This window comes from Octopus bimaculoides, chromosome 4 (assembly GCF_001194135.2).
Source record: "Octopus bimaculoides isolate UCB-OBI-ISO-001 chromosome 4, ASM119413v2, whole genome shotgun sequence".
Lineage (NCBI taxonomy): Eukaryota > Metazoa > Mollusca > Cephalopoda > Octopoda > Octopodidae > Octopus > Octopus bimaculoides.
In genome coordinates this window covers 114,201,450-114,220,409 of record NC_068984.1, presented here as the reverse complement: position 1 = coordinate 114,220,409, position 18,960 = coordinate 114,201,450, and the positions used below count along the sequence as shown (strand labels likewise).

General features: G+C 34.6%; 2 protein-coding genes across 8 annotated transcripts in view; one reads left to right on the top strand and one right to left on the bottom strand.

The window, feature by feature from the left end:
• Positions 1–11,985, top strand: part of LOC106881694 (KAT8 regulatory NSL complex subunit 1) — a 103,410-nt gene extending 91,425 nt beyond the window's left edge. For all 7 annotated transcript variants that reach the window (XM_052967364.1, XM_052967365.1, XM_052967360.1 and 4 more), the window contains exons 5-9: positions 3,725–3,807; positions 4,475–4,666; positions 6,103–6,373; positions 6,964–7,153; positions 8,493–11,985. In XM_052967364.1, coding sequence (XP_052823324.1) covers positions 3,725–3,807; positions 4,475–4,666; positions 6,103–6,373; positions 6,964–7,153; positions 8,493–9,614 — 1,858 coding nt within the window. In that variant the 3' untranslated portion in view covers positions 9,615–11,985. The remainder of the gene's footprint in view (positions 1–3,724; positions 3,808–4,474; positions 4,667–6,102; positions 6,374–6,963; positions 7,154–8,492) is intronic.
• A 4,826-nt stretch (positions 11,986–16,811) lies between these two features.
• LOC106881696 (dnaJ homolog subfamily C member 12) overlaps positions 16,812–18,960 on the bottom strand; it is a 21,797-nt gene continuing 19,648 nt past the window's right edge. The window contains exon 5 of the mRNA XM_014932162.2: positions 16,812–17,736. Within this exon, the coding sequence (XP_014787648.1) occupies positions 17,645–17,736 (92 nt within the window). The 3' untranslated portion in view covers positions 16,812–17,644. The remainder of the gene's footprint in view (positions 17,737–18,960) is intronic.

Below are 18,960 nucleotides of genomic sequence, written 5' to 3'. Positions count from 1 at the left end.
GGAAGGGATGAATATATATATATATATATATATATATATAAATATATATATATATATATGGACATATTTGAACCTTTTGCTTATTTTGTACCTGTTAAGACCCCATCTGCTGCTCCACTTATCTATTTATCTTCTCATTTCTTTGTTAATTGATGTTGCCACTTTTTCCTTACATAGACAAGCACTATATGAATTATGTATTGTTAATGTTTAACTTGTAAATTGCTTTATTTTGGATTAAATACCTAATTTAATATAAAAAGTGAATAAAATTTAAATATATGCGTTTCCTCAGGATTGGTTATTGAAGTAGCCTATGAGTTCCATGCATTGTATTGAGGGCAGTATGATACGTGTGGTTTTTACCCCTTTAACATTTAAACCGGCCATTTCCAGCCCAAGTATTCTGCCTGATTTATGTTCGAACTTACCAGATCCAGCCTCTTACATCAACTCTACAATGTCATTCTAAAAATAAACTATGGCATCATTGAAATCTCAAAGCTATGAGATAATGCATGATTATTTCAAAACAATGTGAATAAATAAATATCAAATTTGATGAGTAATGTGAACGTTAAAGGGTTGATAAAGGGCTTAAAAATACTTTGGGTGTGGTTAATGTTGGCAGAAAGGAGGTCATAGAGTGAAGTAATCCATTTCATTTGTACTATACTTTCTCATAAACATGACCTACATAGTATATCAACTGAAATGTCATCATGCTCTGATAACTGGCTAACTTGTACAAGAAAAATGCTTTCTGTTAGGTGATTACCATTCTGTAATCATACCCGTATGAAACGTATTGAATAGAAAAAAAAAAATGCAGATGTGATTGTGCAGTTGAGAAGTTTGCTTCTTAGAGATATTTGGATTCTGGGTGTTTTCTATAACCTCAGGCTGACCGAAGCCTTGTGAATGGATTTAATAGGCAGACATACTCTTGTCTGGACCATTACGCGTTTGTTGTGAACAAACATCGTACAAATGATGTTATTCATTTCCATATCTGACCAAGAGAAAATATTATCTTGCTTAGAAACAGTTGAGGGTTGGTAACTAGAAGGCCTTAGCAAATCTGTTTCAACAAATTCATCTAACCCATGCAAGTATCATGATGATAACTGTTATTTGTCACTTTTGGTATACAGTTTTAGTATAAAATGGCTTATATGAACGCTCATTTTTCTCAAAAGTGATGAACATACAACATGACTGACGTTCAGCTAAATTCAAAAATGTTTTTTGAAAGGTTTCTGTCTCTCGGTAGATTTAAAATACTAATAAAATGTTTCATTTTAGTTGAGTGGGCGTTAGTATTTCTGAATATCACAAGCAATGAAAATAAAATTGAAGTCTTAGAAATTTACTTGAATAGAATGGTTCCTGTGGTGTAAATATCTGAGTTTGGAGAACTTGCATAGAAATTAGAGATAAGATGAAAATAGATTTTTTAAAATTATGCTTTTCCTTGTGATATTCTCCAATGGTTTTAAAAACAAAGACAACTTTCTCTGAAAAGAATAATATTGAAAAGAAAACCTACAGAAATTGTTCAACTAAGTATAGTGTTATGGTTAATTTTCTGGGTGTTTTTTGACCGAAATTTATTTTGTGTGTGTATGTGATTTTTTAAAAATATAAATTTTGATTTCTTGTTTGTATGTATCCATATTTTACCCTACAGTTTTGTGTGTGTCAGGGTGCTTTATTTTTATTTCATTTGGTAAAGTTTTGTATTTAAAAAGATAATGTAAATTACAACTTCTTCAGTAGTATTTACTAGTGATAACATAGAAAGTGATAAATTGGGAGCAATTTAAGTAGATGCAATTACGTTTTTACAGGTGAAAGTCTGATTTAGCACGAGACGGGTGTAATTTGGGTTTTAGAGGTTTGCTAAGTCATAGGTGTTAAAAGAGTAAACTCCCAACCTTTATTAAGTTTATGAGAAGTAAAATGTTATTGTGTGATATTATTTGCATCGTTTCACATCAGTTTTTCCTTGCTGACTTGGTTTAGAGAGATCTGCTGCACAGTATATCATCACTTGTTTCCGTCTTACTTTGCTAATATTAGGACAGGACAGTTTTTCACTCATCAGTCTTCGTCCTTTTCTATTATGTCTGAATGCAGTCATATTGACCGATTCCTTTAGTGTCCATCTACTCTGTCATTATGCTATGTTTATCTTGTATACTATAGTAAATGGTTGAGTGGTGATCATGATTCACACTCTGACCTCTCTTAGTAACTCATAATAATTTGTCTTGTTTTTTTAAGAATTGTTCATTAATCTGAACTGGTAAAATTTGCACCTCTTTGTAACAATGCCAATGATCTGCCTTTTTGAAAAAGGCCCTCAAATGTGTTTTCCATTAAAAAAAAAAAAGGGCCTATGATGATAATTCATATGAAGATTTAAGTGTATAGATGAATGTAGCCAATTTGAGATTCTTGTACAGTGAATAGGTATTTAGCATTGAAACCTGCCATATTCAGCCCAGGTATTCTACCTGCTTTATGTTCAAACTGGCCAGATCCAGCCTCTTACACAACGCAAACTCTACAAATTCATTCTAAAAATAAACTATGAGATCATTGAAATATCAAAGCTATGAGATAATGCATGATTATTTCAAAACAATGTGAATAAATAAGCATCAAATTTGTTGAGTAATGTGAACGCTAAAGGGTTGATAAAGGGCTTAAAATCACTTTGGGTGTGGTTAATGTTGGCAGAAAGGAGGTCATAGAGAAGGACATTTCATTCAATGCATGGAACTCAGGTTATTTGTTTAAAAATCAATTCATTCGATTTAGTAACCAATCTTGGGGAAATATGTATAAATTTCATTCACTTCTGTATCAATTTATATTAAATGTAAAATTTAATATAAATTTAATGTAAATTTACAAGTTAAAAACTAACAATGCATAATTCATATAGTGCTTGTCTATGTAAGGAAAAAGTTTACATTTGATACCTAAAGTATCAGTTTCATAGTAATTTGTGTAAAAGTGGGAGGTAGGAAGAATCACAAACAGCATATGTATGTTCTATTTTCACGTGGCTAATATAGATTAATACAGGGGTTTTCAAACTGTGGTCCACGGATCACAGGGGGTCCGTAGACAGCAAATACTTTTTATGGGCAATTTGATTTTATATATGTTTTTTAATCGAAATCTTTTAATTGGCAATAAACCTATTTGTTAAATACTGTTAAATAAATAAATGTAAAAATATATGTTATTTTAAGCAAATATTTATGTATAAATTTCATAAGCGTTTATATACTGTGCAGCAGATCTCTCTAAACCAAGTCAGCAAGGAAAAACTGATGTGAAACAATGCAAATAATATCACACAATAACATTTTACTTCTCATAAACTTAATAAAGGTTGGGAGTTTACTCTTTTAATACCTATGACTTAGCAAACCTCTAAAACCCAAATTACACCCGTCTCATGCTAAGGTAAAGCCTGAAATATAAAGTCAAAAAGTTTGAAAACCCCTGGATTAATATAATTTTCTGAATTTAGGCAGTGAGAATCGCACAGGGTTGTGTACAAGTATATGAAAAAATATAAAAATTGAATTTTAGAATATTTTTTTTTAAATGCTCTTTTTAAATTTAGCCCTATAAAGCTTTACTTACAGGCATTTGACTTTTCAAACATTTTACACAACTTGATTCTGATCATTTATATTTCCAGAAGGCAAAAACTTTTACAAAATGAAGCTCGACGTACCAGCAAAAAGTTGAAAAATGCTGCAGCAGTATTGCTGTCATCAGCGAGTAAGTGTCTTTACAAATACTTATTAAATTTATTTCTTTAAATAAATAGAATCACTAAATGGATATGAAAATGACTTAATGACTCTTATCCTGTCATTCGTGTTATCTCTTGTATCTTGACAGTGCTGCATACTCTAATTATACCCATCATCATCATCGTCGTTTAACGTTCACTTTCCATGCTAGCATGGGTTGGACGATTTGACTGAGGACTGGTGAAACCAAATGGCTACACCAGGCTCCAATCTGATTTGGCAGAGTTTCTACAGCTGGATGCCTTTCCTAACGCCAACCACTCAGAGAGTGTAGTGGGTGCTTTTACGTGTCACCCGCACGAAGGCCAGTCAGGCGGTACTGGCAACGGCCACGCTCAAAATGGTGTATTTTATGTGCCACCCGCACAAGAGCCAGTCCAGGGGCACTAGCAACGATCTCGCTCATCTTGGTTAAAATAGATGGTTCTTCCAGCACATTTCTAGAAATGTGCAACTTAGTCTTAACCATTGTTGCAGAAAATTAACAACTGATAAATTACATTTACTTTGTGTATGTGTAAATATATATGTAAATATATATATGTATATTTGAGAAGAGGTTTACAGAAATATGTTGGAGATTGTCAGGTATTAACTTATTTCTATTATACTTTATTATATTTTATTTCCAGAATTCAGAAGTCGATATGACAAAAAACCTGTACAGAAATCTCGTCCACCTTCAACTTCACCTGTCTCACTGACTATGACCACATCATCAGCCACATCGTCCTCTTTGCCTACAACTCCGCAAAACAAAGTGACAGATAAACGTCTCTGTAGAACTGAAATCAAGAAACGCAGGGCAGCACAGTTGGCTATTGGTGAGTTAATCAAATGACTGCAGTAGGTGTTCATCCTGTAGTATATGACTATTTGGTTTGGCAATTTTAATTTTATGCCTTTTCTGTTTTGATCAGAGCTATTTTCAAATATAACTTACACCTGAAAATAGCCATTCTGCAGTTTGCGTTTTTTTTTTGTGTGTGTGTGTGTGTGTGTGTGAAAGTTAGGTTAGACCTAGTAGTCAGGAAATTTTGGTCTAGAATCCTTGAAAATAAATTATACTCCTTTAATATTTGGGAAATTATCTTCAGAGAAACAGCAGCATGTTTGCCTTTGTCACTGTACCAGCACTGGTAAGAAGGGGAGATAATTCTTAAGTTAGCTTGTTTTGCAGTTTGACCTACTTAAATATTGAGTTTCATCATCGTTTTACATTTCTCTGTGCTGACCATTATGGCGCAAGTCAGTTATTTTGGAGAACACTTTGCTGTATCTTGCATTTTTGGCATGATTTCTACAGCTGGATACTTTTCCTTGAGACCAACCAATGAGTGCATGATATACATTCTATTGAGGCACTGATACTAGAGAAGTTTCCTTGTTCCAAGTGAGACTAAAGAGTTCTCTCTACATCACTCTTTTACACTGTTTCTGTTTATTCAATGTCACAAAACTGAGAAGTTGATGGAAAAAAAATAATAAAGGGAGCAAACCAGAATGTGCAGTATGAAAAATGAAAGGAAATAACTTACATGTTGGTTATTGGTACATCATGAGCTACATGATAGAGGTAGAAAGTGATAGGAAGGGGACATGGTGATGTCAATACCGAGTGGTAGTGACGGGTCTAATGGCGGGAGCAGGAGTGGCTGTGTGGTAAGTAGCTTGCTTACCAACCACATGGTTCTGGGTTCAGTCCCACTGCGTGGCACCTTGAGCAAGTGTCTTCTACTATAGCCTCAGGCTGACCAAAGCCTTGTGAGTGGATTTGGTAGACGGAAACTGAAAGAAGCCCGTCGTATATATGTGTGTGTAAGTGTTTGTGTGTCTGTATTTGTCCCCCCAACATCGCTTGACAACCGATGCTGGTGTGTTTACGTCCCCGTAACTAAGCGGTCCGGCAAAAGAGACCGATAGAATAAGTACTAGGCTTACAAAGAATAAGTCCTGAGGTCGATTTGCTCGACTAAAGGCGGTGCTCCAGCATGGCCACAGTCAAATGACTGAAACAAGTAAAAGAAAAAAGAGTAAAGAAAGATAATTGAATATAGGTGTATATAATGTATTTTCTCTTTTTTCCTCAATAATTATTTATCTACTTAATCTTAGAGATATTAATAGGCTAATAAGGAGTTGTATTTAATAATGATAAATTAAATTGGTACTATTTAAATTGTTCATTGATATTGTTTATTTAAACAGCATTTTTAAGCTTATTTTTTATTTTATTTTATTTTATTTTTTTTGTTCACAGCTCTGAAGAAATTACCTTCGCGTTCTCTTTCATTGGGCAGCGGCAGACTTGGAAAGCGGAGGTTTAGAATGACCTCTGAATCCTCTGGTTTGAAAGATGCTTCGTCTGCAATGAATTTTCCTTCATATACTTTTAAAGAAATGAAGGAAGCTACACTAAGGAAAAGACGTGGGGAGAGTGCCTTTGATATCAATAATATTGTCATTCCGTATAGTATGGCTGCTTCTACCAGAGTCGAAAAGTTACAATATAAAGAAATAGTAACGCCAAAGTGAGTTTTCATAAATAACTTTACATATAGGGGAAACACTGCCATTATGAGAATATCTCTTGTAGGATTGCAATTTAGAATTAGACCATTATCCAGTAAATACAATAAGATACCTTTCACATTTAAATACAATAAGATACCTTTCTTAACCCTTTAACATTTAAAACTGGCTAGATCTAGCCTCTCAAACCTACCTTACAATATCATTCTTTAAATAAATTCAAAACATGAATAAATAAGCATGACATTTGACACAGTAATTTGAATGCTAAAGGGTTAAAAAGTCCCTGCTGTTCAGTATTTGAGTCTCTTAGGGACCCTTTTGCTTGAAACATTTTACTTGTATTTCAAAAACATTGTAATTTAATTATAATTCACTTCATCATTGAACAATTGTAAACTTCTGCGATTGTAGTTTCTCCTTGTTTTTCTTGGGTTTTTTTTGGTCAGCTTTGAGTTTATGAATTCAAACTTCCAGTTCATGGTTTAAAAGGCTAAACGTATCCAAATAAATTTATTGACGTAAAGTAATTTAAAATCATTTCATAAATTTCATATCTTTATAAAAAGAAAATATTATTGTTTACTAGGTGGCGAGAAATTGGAGAAGATTCTTCTGAGTCTAAAACTGAAACTGAAGGAATCAATTCATCTGTAAAGTCTCCCTGTACCACAATAAAGGAAGCTATTTCTGGCAAGACCAATGGTATCATAGTTCCAGCTCATATTAAGAATGAAAGTGATGATGAAACTGAGACAAATGATGCTGAGGATGATGAGGTATGGTATCATACAATTGAAAATCATTAAGAAGAACAAGATCAGTGAAAATTAATTTAAGAACTTTTTTGTTCCCTTCTAACTCCATGTATTTATATAGCTATTTTTCTTTTTGAGGATGTTGGATTTATATTGAAAAAACAAGTATTAGGATTTTGCATGTAAATCATAATAGATTGTTCTAGCTTGGTTACTGCAATTTTTTTTTGGTCTTCAAAATGGTGACATTGTTAGTTCATGGCTCATGTAATTTGAGACCACTTGTGCTGTGAAAGTGCTGTTGTTGCAATTATATCCTCGTAATTTATGTGGATAATATTCATCTTCACATAAACTTTTGATATTAGCCACTATACTTAAATAATCACTTGATAGTAGCACTAGATTAATGTCTTGTGATTTCTATATTTTCTACATAGACTCATCATCATTTAAGGTCTGCTTTCTATGCTGGCATGGATTGGATGGTTTGACATAGAGTTGGCTAACTGGGAGCTGTCCAGACTCTAGTTGTCTGTTGTGACATGGTTTTTACGGCTGGATGCCCTTCTTAACCCAACCACTTAAGTGTGTGCTGGGTGCTTTTTATGTGCGTTTACACAGCACTGGCATGAGTTCTTTTAAGTGTCACTGGCACCTGAAAGGACAAGCCCATGTTTGTGGAGGACAGCGATTTTACTTAGCTTGATGAGTCTTATCAAGTACAACAAATTGCCACATTTCTCAGTCCCTTGTCATTTCCTCAGTGAGGCCCAGTGTCTGAAGATCCTTTCTCACCACTTCGTCCTGTGTCCCCTGGGTCTATCCCTCCCACAGGTTCCCTCCACAATTAGAGCTCGACGCTTTATGCTGCTGTCCCCATCCGTATGCATCACATGACCAAATTATTTTCAACAAATACATTATCCAAAAGTTTTTCAATCGGAGCAAAATCAGTTCAGTTTGCCTTATTCTAGTTGTAATCCCTTCTTGTCACACAAAATATCGGGGGAGGAGGCAGATTGGCTTTACATATGAAGTAAAGATTAAAAAGAAAATTCTTCATTTTGGAAATAAGATATTTTATTGCAAAATATTTAATATAAAATCCCTTAAAAAGGAGTGCAATTTGAAAATAATATTGAAAATAACAAATGTACATCAACTGGTGTTTAACTTAGAATTGGATGAGATGTTGATGATTCTAACTAAATTGGCCAGAATCATTTTACTCTAATTGATCCACTTAATATAATGAAATAATATTGATGATTGTATTACATCCTTCTTTGTTATAGCTGTTTTCAATAGTAGTTCAGTGATGAATATTTGAATATAATAAACTTTCATTTCTTTCCAGCTTCCCATAGAAGATCTATCTGATGAACTTTACATACAGCGGCATGCAAAGTGTGAAATTCAAGAAAAGAAAAGATTTGTATCATATTTTCAACATGGCAGGCGCAGTAATCGCTCTGTGAGGTTAGATGATTCTGATCCAATTTCTCCTGAATCTGTTAGCTTAATGGACAGCAATTCTATGGTTGGTTCTCCAACTCACTCATTGACTTCTAGCCGTCATGGCAATGAAAGCTTACACTCAGTGGCATCACAGTTTCCCCCTCTACCACCTTTGCTACAATTACAGGTTCAGTCCCCTTCCCAGTCTGTTACAAACCCAAACATACACAAACATCCTTCAATGCAATCTGTCACTGAGTCAAAGTCTTTCTTTGCATCAATAGACGACGCATCTGATGAATTAAAACAGCTGGAAAACCAACAAAATGTGTTTGACAAATCCTCTTTACTTCGTGAAGAAGTGGGGGATGTCAATAACAAACACCAACAGAGTCTGCTCACATCCTGTCAGTCAGCAAGTGGTTCTAAAAAACAGTCTTTTGAACAAACTCTCTTGAAATCAGAAGGAGCAGAACATTCTCATCAGATGCTGGCAGGTTATAAGCTATCGCCAGCATCATCAACATTTCATCATTCATCTAAGTTGACTCCTCCTCAAGCTTTTTCATTAGACAGTTGTTTACAGACTCGCCCTTCTACTCCAACCACTTACTCTGCTGGTCAGTTACTAAGATGTAATGATGAGCAGATTGGTAGACGCCGGAGTAGTTCTGTGTCAAGAACAGATCGTTTTTCATATGATGATGAAAACATGACCATCTCTCATGAAATGTTTGAGCATTTATGTGTTGAACCTTGGGTTCCACGGACATTCCCTCTTAGTGAAGAAGACGTTGAAAAATTACATGTAGGAAATTCCTCAGTGGAAGTACAGAAAAACCCTTCAACGACCTCTCCAGAAATTTCTCAAGCTGAACTAGCAACACCTGGAAGCAGCCATCCATGCTCTCCACTGCCCAGCAGTTCCTCCGCTTCAACTACTGAGGATGATCCCAACGATCCGGAGTGGAAGGTCATTGGTTCTAAATCTGGTATAGTACTTCGGCTTGCCAAAAGGTGACTCCAACTCCTTGGGATGGTAGGTGTTCTGATATAGTGGCACTGCTAGTGCTACTGCAGCTCCTTCCCATCACCATAACTGCCATTACTACTACATCTACTACTACAATGACATCCCTGCTAATTGGTTTTAAAGATATGTCACCAACTTGCATATATGGGGATGTAGTTAACTGGATTCTCCTTGGAGTTGACTAATGGTACGAGCAAAAAGGCGTCGTTGATGTCTTACTGGTGATGATGCTGTGTTCAGCTAAGCAAGCTAGCAAATATATTTGCTTCCTCACTAAGAGATGCATTAATGGAGAGAAAAGTAATACGTATGACCAAAAGTAAACACTTAATGCCCCCCACTCCCTATCCCCTCCATGTTTTTGATCCCAATTCTTAAGTGATTTTCTTTTTATGGTTATGTTTCTGTTACACACATACACACACAACTTTGATGGATGGAACTTTATTTTTCTCCATTTTTGTTCTCTTCTTCCTTAGTTTTCCAGGTATCCTCTTGAATAGGTAGAGGAGGTAAAAAAAAAAAGAAAATACTCTACTTACTTCTACCATGGGTGCCCCTCCATAAAAATCTATTGAGTGGGGAGGTTGAAGAGAGGATAGGTGATTGCAAGTAACTTTGGAGAAGTGCTATATGACAAAGGTGAAAAATCTTAATGAGCAAAACTTTTTTTAATTCTCTCCACACCCATTTCCTTTTACCTTTACAGTTCTCGGATATTTGCCTTATCTCTTTGTAAAATATAACTGTTGTGTTTGTTGGGGGGCTTTCAGAATGGCTTGATAATATTTCTTGAAGTTCTACTTGAATTAGTATAATGAGAGTGGCTGGATTTCTTTGTTTTTTTTTTCTTTATTATTTATATATTTTCTATGCTCTCTATGATCAGAAAAATCGTCTAGTACTAAAATGGAAAAATAAATAGTTTTAGAGGTTTAAATATTGTTTTTCTTTCTTTCTGTTAAATATTTAATTTTTTTTCTTCTTTTTATAAGGGAGTGCCCTACTTTTTCTATCTGTTCCTTCTGTTCTTTTTTTTCTTATTTGGACTACTGCTGGCAGTAAACCTTAAGATCATCCTGGGTGTTGAACATTGTTGTTTGTAATCCCACTTTTCACTTTATATATATATTTTTTTTTAGTCTCTTCCTGTTCTCGAACTATACCAATCCAGATTTGTGATTCAGTGGAAATTGCAAAAAAAAAAAAAAGAAAAGCAAAAAAATTTTAAATTGCTATGTTTGGTATTTTAAAAATTGAATTAGATGTATTCCCTGTTTCGCTTCTTATTAAGATCTAAGTATTGAAATTATTGTTTTTGTCTTTTTATTTTTCCTTATGCATGGGGTCTACTTCAATTTAAAAACAAAATATTGTCAGTTATATGACTAATATTCACTTTTTATCTATCTTATCTCTGTTGGAGATGCAATGTTCAAAAGGTAACTTGAATTTGTTCAGTATAATATATAATTCACCATTATCTGATTCATCAGAGGGATTTTACAAACCCTTGAATGTCACCTCTACTCCCAAGGACTTCCTTATGTATATTTTATTATTTCCTCCCTCCTTTTCTTTCTAATTTTTTTTTTCTTTGCAATATCGTAAATCAAAAATAATCTAATATCTATAGCAATTGTCTTGTGCTCTCTTTTCTCTCCAATATTGCTGGTACATCCAACCACTCACTTGCCTATTTCCTGGTCAGTTAGCTCCTAATCTTTCAGCTTATCAAGTTCATTATTATCAAAGGAGGAGGGGGAAGAAGAAGAAAAAAAACAAAAATCAAGCTAAACAAAAACAAACAAAAAAACCCTTTCTTTGTCATATAGTGCTGCCTAAGGTTGGTCAATAATCTAATTCCCTTTCTTTACCTTAGTTATCACTTCATCGGTCCATTTCTACACAAGTGGAGTTGTGATTGTGTTTCAAATGCAGGTTTTTTTTAACCAACCTGGTTGTCATAACCCTGTCTTGTATTTTGATGTCTGGAATAATTTCTAGGAAATTAAAGGAGGAGGAGCTATATACTTAATACTGCATTTAGTTAATTCATCTGTGGAATCTGACTAATAATTATATATTAGTTCATTATGTTTGGGGCTACAGTTTTGGGTTTTTTTTTTCTTTTCCCCCCATCCAGTATATTTGGCTACAAGCTAACTTTAGTATCTCCTAAAAAAAAAACAAAAAAAAGTCGTAGCTAGCTCTGCCTCCAATTTAGCACTCCCAAACTGTACAACTTTTATGTTGAAATTTGCAAAATAGCAAGCTAACATAAAAAAAAAAAAACAGCAGAAAAACTTTAAAAAAAAACAAAGGAAAAAGAAAAAAATCAATAAAAGAAATTCTCGTATCATTTGTGTTATTATCATTATTCTATTTATTATAACCGGTATTTTACATTGTTTCTAATTTCAATGTATTGCTGTTTGAAATTGCTTTACTCTTAATCTAAGCAAATTTTTCTTGGAGTATTCTATGGGGTTCTAGAAATCGGTGCTGTAAGCATTAATTTGACTTTTATTTTGCTGTTTCCAGATAAAATCAATCTGCCTCTTACGATCTGATTACATCACTTATGTTGATTCCATCCCTATTTTCTCCAACTTCCATCTGCTAGAGTCTTTCAATTATCAATCCTTATACATTCACATGAACTATATGTAGTCTTCATCAGTTATGGTATTAGTAAAGTGGTTAATAGTGACCCAGGGGCGGGCGTATCTGTGCCTAAGCAAGTCAATGGTAAATACCTGTGAAGATTTTGGACATTAAGGATCCTGAGTTATTAGTGACTTGGATATGGAATGGTGCGATAATATTTAGGGCTAAAACTTGCTAATTTCCATCAAAATATTAATGTTATTAATAGGCGCAGGAGTGGCTGTGTAGTAAGTAGCTTGCTTACCAACCACATGGTTCCGAGTTCAGTTTCACTGCATGGCATCTTGGGCAAGTGTCTTCTACTATAGCCTCGAGCCGACCAAAGCCTTGTGAGTGGATTTGGTAGACGGAAACTGAAAGAAGCCCGTCGTGTATATATGTTTGTGTGTCTGTGTTTGTCCTCCCTAGCATTGCTTGACAACCGATGCTGGTGTGTTTATGTCCCCGTCACTTAGCAGTTCGGCAAAAGAGACTGATAAAGTACTAGGCTTACAAAGAATAAGTCCTGGGGTCGATTTGCTCAACTAAATGCGGTGCTCCAGCATGGCCGCAGTCAAATGACTGAAACAAGTAAAGAGTTGTCAAACATATTTCACATTAAATATTCTGACTACATCAAAATTATGTAAATTTTCTTTTTTTTTTCATCAATTTTTTAAACTATTTTCCTTAAATTTCATTAACTCTAGCATTCACATTATTTTGGTAAATGTAATGATTGTTTAATCAAATTGTTGTGTATTAAGCATGCATTACATTTGTAGCTTTGAAATTTCAATGATGTTTTTGTTTATTTTTAGAACAACATTGTAGGATGGCCTGATATGGTCAGTTTGAATGCTAAAAGATTAAATAATTCATAAAGCAGTAATGACACAAGAATAAAGTAATTGTTTTATATCAAAGTTTTTATTAATCATACTTCCTAATTTTATTTTAGTAATTTGTCAGGCAGGGGGAGCAATATGTTTGCTGCCCTACAATTTGCTGAAGGGTTAATATTCAGAATTATTGATGCAAATGTCTTCAAGCATTGCCTTGTGTGAATGTAGAGGTATTTATTACTTGAATCATTATAGTAAAAAAAGACTCATTGAAAATACCAGCTTCAACAATTAAGATCTTGTAATTTTGACAAATCAGTATTTCTTACTTTTTTTTTTTACTCAATGGTGGCCACCTTGACAGGTTTGGCCAATCAACTTGACTCTAGTACTTATTCTATTAGTGTATTTTTGCTAGACTGCTAAGTTTTTGAGATGCTCTCAAGCAGTGAGGCAGACAGATAAATACACATGCACACACATGGTGGGCTTCGACAGTTTCCACTCGCTTACAAAGCATTGGTTAGAGAGGGGCTATAGCAGATGACTCTTGCCCAAAGAAATACATAATGGATCTGAATTTGAAACCACATGATTATCTCGTTTCAGTACCTGGACTGCTGGCATGCTAGGATCATCGGTACTACTAAAGCAGCGCGGACCCGAACGCGCTAGCTAGTCTTGAGTGGTCGATCCTAACCCTAACCCGCGTGTGCAAATGAATACGTGTTTAGGGTTAGGGTTAGGATCGACCACTCACGACTAGCTAGCGCGGACGCGCGACTGCGCGTTCGGGTCCGCACTGCTTTAGTAGTACCGGATCATCACCTCTAAGGGGATTTTAGGCAATTATTAACCTCAATATTGCGGTTTATGGATATAAATTTATTAGCGAAATGCTGAGCCGAGTTACCTTCCATATCAAAAATGGTACACACGCTGGATTGACTTCTGCAAAGTTTATCGACAAAAGTAGTTGAAGCTATTGTACTTAACATTATAGCTGCTACATTGTGGGATTGAACTCAGAACTGTGGTTGCAAAGCATACCTCTTCACTATTCATAAACTGAAATTTAAAACTGCTAGAAGCAGTAAACGCAAACTGACAACTCTTTTATTATTGTTGTAGCAGCAAAAACTAAATTGGTTTTTTAGTTCTCAGCAGAACAACTGGTAGCGCTTATATACTTTTTTTAAAAGGATGCTGGAGGTGATAATCTTCCAGTTTCGAGAGGTAAAAGAAATAAATAAAAATATTCAAGGGAAATAACTGAACGACTTACCAGTATTATCCGTACTGCTTTTTCTCTAAAACAGCATGCGACGGAATTTTTTTTTTTATAAATGGCTCCTTTCAAAAAATGAACTGTAGCGGACAGATTTCTTTTTTTACACTGTTTACAGTACCATTCTTTTCCATCTGTCACCACGTGTAATAAGTTCGCATGGTACTAGACAGTCGTCGCAGGTAAACTTATTTCTAATAAGTCGACGATGCGCACACAATTCAAACATTCTGTATCTTGAGCTACTGCTTAAATCACAGATTTTCTATTTTTCCTCTAATATTAATTCACGAGTGAGGATTTCGTTTTCAGCAACAATAAGATGTGCAGCCGGTCTTCCACGAGGCATTTTCGATTTCTCATAAGAAACTATGATATTCAATCTGTGATTTATATATAAACAGTTAACGTCAATCAAATCACGTGATTTATTTATAAACAAAGTAGTACGGATAATACTGGTAAGACGTTCAGTTATTTCCCTTGTATTTTATTTACTTTTTTAACCTCTCGAAACTGGAAGATTACCATTGGAGGTACTTGGCTTCTGGATAAATGGTTAAAATACTGAAACAAAGTTGTTTTATTTTTCTTTGTGCAAAGAAAACAAAAGATATTATTTTGCATCTCTATATTTGTTTTCAAGATAGTTTTAAAATACATTTAGTTTACTACTTTTAATTTTATTTTAGGTTTCTCAGACAAACTGTGTGCATAAATATCTTATATGTATGATATACAGTAATCCCATGACTATCGCGAGTGTTACGGGAAATCTGCGAAGTGGAAACAGTACTGTACTATATATTTTTTTTTAATTTATGATTTGTATATATTTATTTTATTATAAATGCAAAACAACACCGCGGAGGGATCGACATCAGCTTAAATAATAAACCACGATATGGCGCGGGATTATCAATAATATTAATACGCTAACTTTTTGTTTTTGTATGTACCTGTGTTGTGTGTCACATTTCAAAGAAGTGGCAAAGCCAGAGAGAGTGTTTGTTTTGTCTTTAAATGTTTCAGAAAAGACCTGAGAGACAGTGAGTGGTGACGGCGTTCATTGCAAGAGAAGTAGAGACATAGATACGTATACACATTGTTAAATCAAAAGCAGGAGAAAAAGAGGGACACAAAGGAAGAGAAAGAGAGAGACAGTAGATACTTACACAGCAAATATTGGATGTCAATTTCACTTTTGAAGACAAGTAAAACAATTCCAGTCAGTGGCAAAGCAACGGGTAGGAAGAGAGGTGAAAACTTCGCTGTGGACTATTTGACACTTACTGTCTGCCTCTCTCTCTCTGCATACCAGCAAACTACAAAATCGCACCAGCCAGCATCACTACTACTGCCAAGCCCATCATATATATGTGTTTGTCCCACCACCACCATCATTGCTTCACACCGATGTTGGTGCGTTTGCGTCTCTAATTTAGCTGTTCAGCAGAAAAGACTGATAGAATATGCACCAGGCTTACAGGGAATAAGTCCAGGGGTCAATTTCTTCGACTAAAGGGTGGTGCTCTAGCATGGCCACTGTCAAATGACTGAACAAGTAAAAGAATACCAGAAAAACGTTTCGTACCACTAAACCAAGAAGGTCCTTTGAATATGTACGTTGTATTTTAAGGTTAAATAGTAATTCCGTTTACGTTTGTGTAACAAATTTTGGTTGGATTATATAGTCATTGGTGTTACATTACTTTCTTTAACTGTCACAATATGCTTTTATAGTCCTGAAATTTTTGTGGGGAGGGGGCCAGTTGATTAGATCGACTCCAGTACACAACTGGTACTTAATTTATCGAGCCCCCAAAGGACGAAAGGCAAAGTCGACCTCGGCAGAATTTGAACTCAGAACATAAAGATAGACGGTTATACTATACAAACACTTCTTATGGCACCAGTGCACTATTTACAGATGCTTACATTTTTTATGTTTTCCGTGAACTTTTCACGGGTTCAGCTAATTGTATATAATTATCTATCATGAAATTAATGATGATTAAATATATACACAAACACACAGTTACCACCACCATGTTATTTTGTCATATATCATTAGGATTTCCTCTGAAATTTTAAATCATTAGGAAAATATGTATTTCAGTTTTCTACTATACCTTCTTGACTATATCCGCTATTTTAATGGAAATAGGAAGATATGATGTTCATGCTCTTTTCAAGGACATTAATATTATATATGTATGAAAACATTTTCTTCACTAGAGAACATGTTGCCATATCATAGCACCAGTGATAAAAAAATTATATTTGTATGTTCAAGTCCATCTTGGTGGCAATAGTATGAAGATAATCAAATGGCATAACATGCTACCATTTCTGTTCTCCAATAACTTCCACATGCAGCAATAATAATGTAAAAAAGCAAAATGGCAACATCATAATTTTTATTTCCGAATAAAATGTTGAAGCTATAATCTTGATACAAGATGTAATATACGTATATAATGATCACCGTAGAAGTGTATGCAGCTGTAGTAATAATTTCCAAAACTTAGCCATCACACTTTACTTTTAAACATTTAACATTTAGATCGAGGTTAGCCATTATCGTGCAATCCTGTGATTAACAGTCTTCCAACAACTACACTATCCAAGATGGTAGTGTGACTGGGGGAATACTTGCCTGCTGTTTCTAGCAGTTCAATGACTGACTAGAACAATAGTTCTATATTTTTTTTTAAATAAAAGAAATAGAATCCAGCACAGCATATATCAGGTATGTATAGATGTAGTTTTAATTAAAGCTATTGCATGTTTTGTTCACTTTTTTCATGATCCCCTTTTTTGAAATAATCCATGCCCCACCAAAAACAGGTCAGGGGCATGCACTCCACCCTGAGAAACCCTGGAAAGAAGCCCCTTCATTGGCTTTTGGAGTGTGTTTTATTTAATTTCTTTTCAAAAGCTTTGAAGCAAATGTTTTTCAATAAACATATCTTAATGAAATATACACAATAAAGTCATTTTAAAGCTGTTCTGTGATTGTCAAGTACAATGTTTACAGAAGTAAAATTATATTAGAGAACAAAACTTCAAATCTAAATTATATTGAGCTATCTAATAAGGCCATAAATGAAAATAAAAAAATTCCGTCTTCAATAGGAAACATATTTTCATCTCTTCTGTGAAATAATAAAACCCAAAATTCATTCTAGAGAATAAAATAATTGGTTGGTATATAAAATAAAATAATAGGTTGGTTAAATCTCATAGTTACGGAATTTTTCAAGCATTGGACAGTCATCTCTTTTGTGCCATTGTGGACACTTCTCAAGTTTAGCTGGACATTCATCTGAAAGAAAAGTTGTTTTTGCTTAAATTATCTTGTAAGATTACTAATGAAAATGTGTTTAACCCATTTGATACCAACCTGCTTGAGACCTTTGGTTCTGTGATAAAAACATTTTAAATATGATTTAAATTAATACTTTCCATCAAAATTTCATAATTTATTTTCTAAATTCCAACAAATTTACTTTACTTCTGGTTCTATAATAAAAACTTCTACATTTAAATGTGATTTAAATTAAACCCTTCCATGAAAATGCCATGCTACTTTATTTTTTTAAACATCAACTCAATAATAAAGTTACTTCACTAAATTCTTCATTATTTTCATGATTATCATCAATGTGGTAACAAACGGGTTAATGAGACAAGCTAATAGATTTACAACAGAATGAAGTGACAGGTACCTTGTGTTATCTTCACTTAGCTCTGTTAGTCATTTGATGTTGCAGTTGGCCAAATGACAAGGTGTGATTCAGATCTGTTAGTCCAACTATTCTACACCAGTTTAGAACCATATGGTGATGAATTGTAAGGAGAGCAACATGACAATCTGAACAACAATTTTTGTCACTATCCACTCTGTTTCTGTATGCATGCAGATTCTGGTGCTGGACACAGTACAGCTGTTGCTTTTGTAACAGTGATTAAGGCTTCAGCTAATTTTTCTTTTTTGGCTGGGTTAAGTAAGAAAGAAGTTTTAGGGATGCTCTCATAATAGCTTTTACTAGGTTCTTAGGTGATAGTTTTCACTGTTCTAAAATCAAGTTAGTACAGAACAGATTGTGTTGAAAATATATCAGGTAAATTAAAGTGAGAGTTAGGAAGATCATATATCACATGTTGTTGTTATTGTTGGCACTCTGTCGCTTACGACGTCGAGGGTTCCATTTGATCCAATCAACGGAACAGCCTGCTCGTGAAATTAACATGCAAGTAGCTGAGCACTCCACAGACACGTGTACCCTTAACATAGTTCTCGGGGAGATTCAGCGTGACAAGGCTGACCCTTTGAATTACAGGCACAACAGAAATAGAAAGAAAGAGTGAGAGAAAGTTGTGGTGGAAGAGTACAGCAGGGTTCACCACCATCCCCTGCTGGAGCCTCGTGGAGCTTTAGGTGTTTTCGCTCAATAAACACTCACAATGCCCAGTCTGGGAATTGAAACCGCGAGTCCGCTGCCCTAACCACTGGGCCATTGCGCCTCCCATATATCATATACCCATG